This window comes from Nilaparvata lugens, chromosome 2 (genome assembly GCF_014356525.2).
Source record: "Nilaparvata lugens isolate BPH chromosome 2, ASM1435652v1, whole genome shotgun sequence".
Lineage (NCBI taxonomy): Eukaryota > Metazoa > Arthropoda > Insecta > Hemiptera > Delphacidae > Nilaparvata > Nilaparvata lugens.
In genome coordinates, this window is record NC_052505.1 from 94,242,248 (window position 1) to 94,253,608 (window position 11,361).

General features: G+C 34.6%; 1 protein-coding gene across 1 annotated transcript; it reads right to left on the minus strand.

Annotated features, from left to right (window-relative positions):
• Positions 1–382: 382 nt before the first annotated feature.
• On the minus strand, positions 383–7,863 carry LOC120349729 (RNA polymerase II transcriptional coactivator-like). The gene is made up of 4 exons (XM_039420278.1): positions 7,855–7,863; positions 7,115–7,243; positions 4,728–4,947; positions 383–1,477 (listed from the first exon to the last, which is right to left on the minus strand). The coding sequence occupies exons 1-4, from the start codon at positions 7,861–7,863 to the stop codon at positions 1,398–1,400; spliced, it is 438 nt and encodes a 145-aa protein (XP_039276212.1). The 3' UTR covers positions 383–1,397.
• Positions 7,864–11,361: the final 3,498 nt, after the last annotated feature.

The window sequence follows — 11,361 nt, forward strand, 5'->3', positions numbered from 1 at the left end:
ACTGTGCCGTTTTTTCACTCTTACCCCAACAACACAGTATTAATAGACAGTAGTCGACAGTAATCGGCTTAAGTTAACAAAAATCGGCTTAAAATTTGCAGCATAAACGACCTATACCATGGGATATCTTCTTATACTATATTAATTTTCTTTCTTTTTGAACCACTTGATATATAGCTGGCGATTGAAAATGGTTTCAACAAGCATAAAAACACCCAGAACGTCCTCTGATTGGCTCAGAATCCTGAGAATTAGCCAATCAGAGATCATTTCAGTTTTTGTATTGGCTTGTTAGAACGTTCATACGTGGCCAGCCTAATGTTGTTAACATTATTTGGTTCAAACTTACACTGGGAAAACGACCATTACATAAAACAACATCTATGAAAAAACTGACCGATTCTTAACTTTATTCAACACTAGCAAGATAGTAAGATACTAAACAAAAGAATTTATAAAAAGTACACATCTAATGCAAGGAACAAAATTCAACAAATAAACGTCATAAGTATCGCTATGGATTCTTTTTAATCTGGTAGATATACATGTATGTATGTACTGACATATTGATACTGTCGCTGTAATGATGTGTACTTGATTGATTGAAATTATATTGTTGTATACTTTTAAATTTTTTCCTTTTATCAAACCTCTTGTGATACTGATAAGCCTACTGTACTTACAATAATGCGAAATTATAATTATGTAATAATGTAATGTTGACAAACTGAACGATTCTACCCTTAATTCTACACTTTTTCGATTATACTAGATATATATTTAATATATGATCACAAATAATAATCCTACACATCAATGTGCAGGGAAAAATTGATTCAAGGAAATTGATCAATACCCATTATTTAATTAAATGCATAATAATAAATTTTTGATCAAGTTCTTCAACATTTAGTAGTAGAAGACCATTTTGTTTGTTGATTAATTCAACAATTTATGAGATTTTTGGGGACTGACTCTCAATATTTTTAAATGTTCTTTAGAGACAACGTGATGAAATGTAACTTGATATATAAAAAACTGAAAAATTCTCTAGTTGGCACTGTACAAATATTTATAATTTTAATACACAGTGCGTATCAATTTGAAGGGAAAAAATATTGATTGATGGACATTTTTACTATTGGAAAATATTTTGAAAATGTGATAGAGAAAAATTAAACACACTTAATTGGCTGTAAGATACATAGTATAAATATGTAGCCTATTACATCTCATTAACAATACAGTAATGTGAAAAGAGAAACTTCTAGGTTTTGTAATAATCATAATTATTTCAGTCACTCTGAGTTGTTACAATACTTGGATGGACAAATACTTAGCAGATAATAGTGTTTCTAGAAGAGTCCAATGGATATGACATATTAGAAGATTTTCAATTACAATGAACTTACAACGTCATCCACTTCTCCAGCTATTTCATTCAATTTTCTCCACTGTGAAACTGTTAGAGCGATTCCTGTAACACACAAAAACAGTTTTTTTTCTGTGAGACAATAATTCAAGACTAAAACTTAGAATTTCCTGTTAGAAAGAAAGCTAAACAGAATCTGGGAGAAAAGTGGGAGAGAGAGATGTATAATTTTGTTGATAATTATCAGGGTTTCTACTAAATTTTTTAGGCTCAGAAAGTTCCCGTATATTTAAAGTTTTTTCATAACTTAGGTAGGCCTACTACATAAATGATACATTTTATTGAAGAGAAAAATGATGAAATTTGCGGCTGGAAAATAAAAAGAATTCAAATTTCTACAAGCATAATTATACAGCTCCATCACAATAACGGCCGAGACACACGAGGCGTTTTTCAGACAAGTCGTCACGGCACGACAGGTCAGGAAGCTCCGATCGGATGATTGGTTGAAGTATCGAGAATGAGGCAATCGGAGAGCTTCCTGGCCTGTCTTGCCAACTCGTCTGTGAAGCGCCTCGTGTGTCTCGGCCCTAATTCTGTTATTATTCTCTGGCATGTTACTCATAAATACATTATTGCTCAATAATAAGAAGTTATCCAATGGTATAGTTAGCTAATGCTCCAAATTTCAAGCCGATATTTTGTTAACTGAAACTGATTACTGTCGACTACTGTCTATTATTACTGTTTTATCTGGGTGAGAGTATAAGAACGTCAGAGTATGAGAGACTACCAGAGTCACATAGCTTGACTAACGCCCTCGGTAATTTCAAATAACAATGAAATTAGGAACATAAACACCCTATACCGTGGGATATCTTCTTATGCTATCTTTTCCCTATGGTGTTGTCTACAGATACGATCTAAAACTATTTCGGGCGGAAGCCAATTGTATTCTTAATCAATTTTTTTTAATTTCAAAGGGTACTATAATAATTCTATTTTATAAATAAAAGAAAGTAGCCCGAAATTTATTCATTTCAAGAAGCCAACTGCTATTCCCAGTTATGAAATCACAGAATGTTGGCTGGTTGACTCAAATAGCTGAATACAACCATAGAGAAAAGGTAGCATAAGACGATATCCCATGGTATACGTTGTTCACGTTCCAATTTTCAAGCCGATTTTTGAAATCTCAAGCCGATCACTGTCGATTATTACTGTTTTGTTGGGGTGAGAGTGTAAGAACAGCACAGTATGAGAGACTACCAGCGTCAAAAGTTTCACGGGAAAGAACTAGTAGGACTATCGGCTTTGTTAACAGTGGAATTTGGAACATAAACGCCCTATAGAATGAGATATATTTTTATGCTATATTTTCTCTATGATGAAACTGAGCATTAATGACTCACTCTTCACTACACACAGTACAGTCACGGTCTCACAAGTTGATCCCTGGACCGATTTACAGCTACAACAGCATCAATACGCTACTAAGCAAACCAATAACATAAAGAAAATATAGCATAAGAAGAAGATATTAAAACTGGGTGGACTATCAGCTTGAGTTAACAGTGAAATTTTGAACATGAACGCCCTAAACCATGGGATATCTTCTTAAATTATATTTTCTCTATGCTATTCTTTAGTTTTACCATAGAGAAACAATAGCATCAGTAGATATCCCACGGTATAGGGCGTTTATGTCACAACTTTTATTGTTATCTCAAGGCGATAGTCCACGTAGTTCTTTCCCGTGAAGCTGTGTGACGCTGGTAGCATCTCTTATTGTGCCGTTCATCACACTCTCACCCTACCAAAACAGTTAATAATTAAATAGTTAAATGAAAAAAATATAATTTTATCGCTATCAAACATAGATGTTATGAGCAACGTCAAATTTACGTGAAAATTTACAGTAATCGGCTTGAGTTAACAGAAAGGGGGGCCGTCCACTAGAACCGTTTTCGTCCGAACTAGCATCGGCCGAAAACTACCAAACGATCCCCCAACAAAGAAAGGAATATATGCTTGTCCATTGCAACAGGTTCAAACGGCTTTTAAACACTTCATGAATAAAACTAAGCTTTGACTATGGCTTCATTCGCCAGTCGAGGTGGAAGGCTTCTTTAAGGTTTTAAGTTAATAAGTTTCAATATATATCCAACCTTGTATTGACTACTACATAGTCCATCAATTTATTCTGTGTGATACGTTTTTGTCTCGATGATGTCACTAATAACTGTCTTTCTGTTGAATATACTACACTATGGAATTGATTGTTATTTTAATTATATTATTCTCTGTAGATTGCTAGTATTATCGCTCCTTCTCTACAAATGGGTGTAATTTATATGGTAAGATATACTAAAAATGTTTTTTTTTTTTTTATGTATGTGCGAACTTGCACTCAATCATCTTCACTTCATCTTCATCATCATACTTAAATTCTAAATCTCTCTCTTCCCACTCCGTTTCCTAGACCTACTAAATCTTAGACTATATCAATTTATAAAATAGATAATCTTACTTATAAATACACTTTGTATCTGACTCCTATTCGCGGACAAAGTCCAGTAACATACTGTACTTTTTTTGTGAGTAGTATCTTGTTCACTTGTAACTTTGTCTTATACTTTGTTAAATATTTTGTATGAATTTCGAGTGAATAAAATTTGAATATTATTATTGTGCTCTGCCGTCTCCGGCCGATAAATTTTTTGATCCGAATTGAATGGGATTTTCCGGCTCTATCCGGACGAACTAACTAGTCGAGCTGAGACAACAAAGAGTTCCTAACCTAAAATTGTTCACAGTCTTGTTGTTTTTTGAAGATGTTCTGTTTTATAAAGTTTTAACTGTGACAATGATAGTTTGATAATTTGGTTCAAGAGCATGTTCAATATTGTGGGATATGCGTGACAATCATCGTCGTGATGTTCATAGGAATCTGTGGACAAAGATTGCTGAACGAATATGATCTGAATGTAAAATTATTGTAATAAATAACTAATTTAGTGGATACTTGTTTATTCAATTTTCAAATCTCTATATAGTCATTGTTTATGAAACATTTTGGTAGCGGTTAATACAATAATTGGCAAACAGCCAACTTATGAACTAGACTGACTTTAACGGTTCCAATAGACAACCATATTAGGCCGAATAAACTGTCGGCAGATTCGTCCGATCCAACGGCCGAACGGATCGGTTGAATACGGTTCCAGTGGACGGTTGTCCTAAAAGTTGCGAAATTAACACCCTATACCATGGGATATCCACTTACCCTAATTTTTCTCTATGATTTTACATTATTCTATGAACCTTGACTGAATAATAAGACCAGTTTTCTCACCTTTCTTTCCAGGTAGAAGTTTGCCGTTCTTCTCATAGTACTCGCGAATGTCGACGTAGATTTTCCCTTTGAATTCGCGTACTTTGACCGCCTTTGTCCCCTCCAGCTCCCATTCATAATCACCTTCTGAGTTCTTCTTCTTCGAGGAGCCAGAGCCTCCTTTATCTCCTCCCTCCGACTTAGCTGGCTTCGACTTTTTCGACGGAGGTTGGGGTGTTCTCTGAAAACCAACAATATTCAGTAACTTAAACACTAGCAAGTAACCCGTCTAAATGAAAACTTGACAAACTGGACCTACTGAGATCTTGAATAATTGAAATTAGACCTATAACCATCCTCGGTAAATTGTGAATCTATATGCAAAATTCAAATTAATCAGTCCAGTAGTTCAGACGTGATGATGTGTCTCTGAAAACCGACAATATTTTATGAATACTAGCAGGTTACCCGTGCTTCTCAAAGGTCTAATAAAAAACTTGACAAACTGGAGCGACTGAGATCTTGAAGAATTGAAAATATACCTATAACCATCCTCGGTAAATTAAGAACCTATATGCAAAATGACAAGTTAATCATTCCAGTAATTAAGACGAGATCCGCAGAATCCGAAATATTGCTGATGAGAGGACAGCACTAATCGCATATATCACTCATTATTTATGTCACACCTGAGATATGGCATCGTTGCATGGGGATCATCAGCACAGGGAAATCTCGAGAGAATATTAAGGATACAAAAAAGGGCAGTGCGAATCCTACTAAGAGAAAACTACATAGAACACTGTAAACCACTCTTCAAGCAGATATCCTCACAGTGATCTCCATATACATCCTGGAATCCCTCATCCTAGTGGTAAACCAAAGCCTAAGCCTAGTGGTGCTTTAAGACGAGATAAGCACAGTTATAGAACCGCAACGTGGATGACATAAGCCTCCCCCAGCATCGACTTAAGAAGTATAGTAAATCTCCGGCCTATTCGGGGCATACCTGTTTAACCTGCTTCCTGGCAACATAAAACCTAGTGAATGACAACACCTTCATAGAAGACTAAAACAATACCTGATGGACAGACCATACTATAGCATTGCAGAATTCTTGATGACCACACTTTCTCACACCTTAAATAAAAGTAACACCGACCCACCCCCACGATGGGACGAAAAAGACGATTCCCCGGTCAAGCAGACTGCGGAGAAGACATAAGAAGTAAAAGTAAGTAAAAGATGATGCGTCATTGATGAAATACATATCCCGTAGGCCTACGTGTATAACCCGATTCATTTATTTATTATAGATTGAATTAACAGTAATATTGAAATTACAGTGAAGTAGGCCTGCATAGTCTATTAAAATGGTGATCCCAGTACTAAATTGAGGTCCACGTTATAATGGCAGTGTTTTTTATTAGCAAAGATATTGCTATCCTTGTTTATAATTCAACAAATCTATTCAACAGATACAGCTATCTCTTTCTCTCTTTGCTCTGTTGCCAGATCGGCTTTTAACAATGTAGAATTAATTAACAACATATTTTACCTTACTTATAAAAATTCATTATTAAGTTATCGAAGAATATAATTTCTTTCTCAATAAAATATAATTATTTAAAATGAGAATGAACAGTTGATATCAAATCAATAAAACTGTATCAGCTACCGTCTATAGAAGGCATTGACAAGACAGGATCAGTAACGTTGTTCACCTAACTTTCTCCACTGCCATTATAACGTGGAACTCACTAGGCTATAGAATTACCACATTACCTAGAAAGATGAAACCAACTGAAATGTAAATTGAAATGATGAGATCTCCCCCTCTTTAAAATATTTCAGGGTGATATCTGTCGATTCATCAGATTTAGCTCCCATAATACAATATGTCTATATTATTATAAATAAATAAGTAGGCCTACTTGATACCAGCTAGATACCTTGGTATCAATTGAAAGAGTACGTTGATTTTTTCTTCAAAATCAACAGAAATTGAATAATTTAAAAGTACTTTAATTATAATCGACAACAATTTAGCACTAATGCATGATTAAGGACCACCTCTGTCGATTGTATAGGTCTCAAACTTAAAGCTAGATTTCGCAAACTATATACTCAAGTGTTTCCTTTCTTACATAATATTATCATTTGGTAGGTTTTGACTATTATTATTAAACCCTAAGGCTTGTTATTTCTTGCAATTAAGTTACCTTTACTAGATTTCATTCGTCGTTCTAACCTAAAAAAATGAGCAACGGTGGTCAAGTCAAGTTCAAATAATGCAGAATAGAATAATTTAAGTGACATTTCACATCATTTGAACTTGACCACCGTTTGAAATGAACTTGAAAATATTGATAATCATGAGTACAGAAAAAATTTGACAATTTACTTACATCATCAGGTCCTGAATCCGAATCAGATTCAGATGATGCTGACGGGGCTTCTTTTTTTCGGCATTTTAAAAATGAAAGACTAGTTTGAATTACGGTAACAAACTGTATATATTTTATTATATGGCAATGCTAGATTTCACTAGTTATTACAGTTTTATCTATAATATTTGATATAAATTACAAAATGATTTTTTAAAATGCAGTTTGCTGCCGGAAGAAAAACAACGAATACAACGGGTGGTATAAACTGTTCGACTGGTGAGCTTGTCGACAGTCAAAAATGTAAACAAAAATAAACTTGAGTGGAACGATAGGATCGTTCCACGTTTCCACTCTGTAAAAGCTTTACCACACTGCCGTGGTAAACGAAAAGGCCGTAACTGCAAAATTTCACATTTTGAGGTAAGAGCACATTTTAATGTTTTGAAGGTCGAGGAATCCAAAAATACAAGCGAAACACCGTATCTTCAGCCGTTTTCGAGATATGAAACTGTTACTCAACGTATCTTACTAACAAAGTTGGAAATACCAGGCTAAAATACGTAACTATGATTTACTTAGCCAAAAGCAGTAAGTAAAAAGCAGTTACGGCTTTCTGGAATAGTATTCCTCACTTACTGTTTTTTGGCTTGGTATAGTCTCACTCAAAGTCACTTACGGAAAAATAATTTACCATTAAAATGTATAGGTACCAGAACATTGAATTTTGAAGGCACTCTTATAATTTCTGTTCTACTCACTCTATGCATTACATGAATCTCTTGTTGTCAGCTGATAACTGAATCATCTGATACAGCTGGCACAGATACAACTTTCCGGAGGGAAATAACTAGCCTACGAAAGCATTTCCTGTTCTCTAGTCTTGCGAGGACTTGCTAGACTAGAACGAGGTTCTAGTTGATGATGACTATTTTTAATATTATACTGATGTGTATTGAGTAAAAAATTAAATACAGAGTATGAAGTGCGAAAATTGTGGTCAATGTTTCTGCAGAAGTCAGTACATACAACATATTTCGAAAAAATGTTGTAGGCCTAGGAAGCCTTCTTCTGACTGTAAGGTAAGCTTGAAACTTCATTATAAAATTTATTCTAGAATAATTTACAAATCAAATTTTGAACCATTAATGTTCCATTTCATATTTTTGTGTTCCTGGAATAACTTATAACCTACAATGAGATATCACATGCAAACAAATAAGTTAGGTTAAGATAAAAGTATAAGGGCATAGTCAAAAAACTATGCAATTCCCAATATTTGATGCCATCAATTTTCATTATTTTGATATTATTGCAGCTGATAACATGCTTCCTTTACTTGATCATCAGATAAACATTTTTGCTTCAGTACTCTTAGGTCTTTAATAATCAATTATTAATTATGCTTCCTTTATTTGCAGTCGTATGAGAATGTAAATGGACAAGTAGAAATGGATGAGAATAAGGAGTTCATGGCTATTGTTGATTTGCATCACTCACCTAAGGATAAACCCATTCCAAATGTTTCTGAGGTATGTAAAGGCATATATAATAATTTAATCAAGGATTCATTATTGGGTGCTTTTTGCTTTTGTTCATCTGTCTGTCCCTATGCATAATTTTCAATAGAGAAAGATTGCTAATAGGCCTACACTGGTGAGATTTGGAATAATTTTTAATATTTGATGGTGATGCAGCTGATATATTTGATCATCATGTCAACGTTTTTGCTTTAATAATCTTAGGTCTTTAATAATCAATTATGTTTCCTTTATTTGCAGTCGTATGAAAATCTAAGTGGACAAGTTGTAGAAGTGGATGGGATAAGAATATTGAATTGCAACACACAACTAAGGATGTACCCACTCCAAATGTTCCTGAGCAGTCGTATGAAAATCTAAGTGGACAAGTTGTGAAGTGGATGAGAATGAGGAGTTGATGCCTATTATTGACTTACAACACTCATCTAAGGATGTACCATTCCAAATGTTCCTGAGGTATGTAAGGGTATAAATACCACTATATTATAATATAATAATTTATCAAGGATTCATTAGTGGGTGCTTTTTGCTTTTGTTCATCTGTCTGTCTCTATGCATAATTTTCAATAGAGAAAGATTGCTAATAGGCCTACACTGGTGAGATTTGGAATAATTTTTAATAATTTGATGGTGATGCAGCTGATAATATTTGATCATCATGTCAACGTTTTTGCTTTAATAATCTTAGGTCTTTAATAATCATTTATGTTTCCTTTATTTGCAGTCGTATGAAAATCTAAGTGGACAAGTTGTAGAAGTGGATGGGATTAAGAATATGAATTGCAACACACAACTAAGGATGTACGTGGGCTCTCCCACAGCCCAAATGCTATAAAAAAACTAAATTGATTAAACAGAAAGAAAAACACCCATTACAACCACCCTGCAATATTGAAAATTGTAAAAGGAAATGTATTAGTGGAATTAATGAAGACCGGAGACAGAGCATCCATGACCAGTTTTGGCTTCTTAATGATGAGGAGAGAAAGATGTTCATCCTGACACAAGTGGATCGGAAAATAGTTTCTCATAGGCAAATTATGAAGACAACTCTAGAAGAAGTAAAACCTTCAATTACTTTTTAAAAAATAATGAAGGTGAATCCATGCAGGTATGCAAAACATTTTTCATAACAACTCTCGGCTACAAAAAAAATAATGACACAGCTGTATTCAATGTGCTTAATCAGCCTCTTGACGTAATAACTCCAAAACCAGATCGAAGAGGTAAACACTCCCCTCATAATAAAATTGATAGGAGTGTAATTGAAAAGCATATATTGAAATTCAACCCTTGTGTTCATCATTATAGAAGAGAACATGCCCCAGAAAGGAGATACCTGCCCACAGACATAAATATTAGAGTGATGCACAACGATTTCATAGAAACTCATAAAAATCTAAACTGTTCTTATGAATTGTACAGAAATGTAATTTCTGAAATGAAGATTTCATTTGTGAAACTTGGCCACGAAGAGTGCGAACGGTGTGAGACATTTCAAAAACATGACGTGTCTCATGCCAAGGAACGGACGAAAAAAACTGTTTGGTGTGTCAAAACTATTCACTTCATAAAAAAAAGTATGAACAAGCAAGAAAATCTCACAATGAATCTGCTACTTTCTGCAAATCCATAGAATACACAGAAACCACAGTAGTTGTGTATTCTATGGATTTGCAGAAAGTACTCATGCTGCCACAAATTGAACAATTTAAAGAATGTCTATTCACGAGAAGGATCATTGCATTAAATGAATCTTTTGTGCCTGTTGGCTGCCAACAGGCACAAATTCAACCAATCGCTTGTATATGGCATGAAGCTATTTCTGGCAGAAAACAAGAGGATATTTGCAGCAGTATTCATAAATTTCTGCTTTTAAATAGAGATTTTAAGAAAATTTGCTTGTGGATGGATAACTGTTCATCTCAAAACAAAAACTGGGCTCTTTTTTCTTACATGGTTTATATTGTAAACAGTGAAGAAATTGCGGCATCTGAAATTGAGTTCAACTATCTTGAGGCTGGACATACCTTTATGTCAGCCGACAGTTTCCACCACCAAGTTTCAAAACAACTTAAACTGAAAGGCAAAGTATATGACTTCGAAGACTTCACTGAAGCAGTTCAAAATAGCAACTCCAAAAAAGTGACTGTTGTCAGTATGAAACCTGAAGACTTCTTTCTACCATTTGACTATTCATCAATATATTTAATCAGTAAGGCCATTCCCAGACCATACCTGGCAAATATGGTCCAGGTATCATTTTCTAGAGGGTCCCTGTCTCTGAAGTACAAGACTTCTTTTGAAGGAGAGCAAACCACTTTGAAATTTCTTAAAGTGAAGCATGAGAAGAACCAAACTGTCCCTGCTCCAACAACTAGGTGCACTCCTCGTGGAGTTAATGCTGCAAAGAAAGATGGGATTCTGACAAAACTATTGCCTCTTATGCCTGGAAACAGAAAGGCTTTTGGTTGGGGCTACCTGTAAGTGACGCTCCCGATCTTATTGATGAACAGGACTGTTAGTAGTTGAGGTAAAGCAACAGATTGAACGACTAGAAGTTATCACAACCACATATTGATTAAAAAGACTCGTAAACTCCGGTGTAACAAACTGTATCTCAATTTCCTAATCGATAAGTGGTTGCGGCAACTTATAGGCGTTTCAATCTATATGGATATCTACCACAATTATCAGCTCCAAGATAAGACAAGATATGATCAAACT

Excerpts from the sequence above, each read along its gene's own strand:
- LOC120349729 (XM_039420278.1), bottom strand. Across the intron at positions 4,948-7,114 it reads CGGATTCAGGACCTGATGAT|AGAACACCCCAACCTCCGTC; the intron begins GTAAGTAAATTG and ends GTTGGTTTTCAG. Across the intron at positions 1,478-4,727 it reads ACTTCTACCTGGAAAGAAAG|GAATCGCTCTAACAGTTTCA; the intron begins GTGAGAAAACTG and ends TGTGTGTTACAG.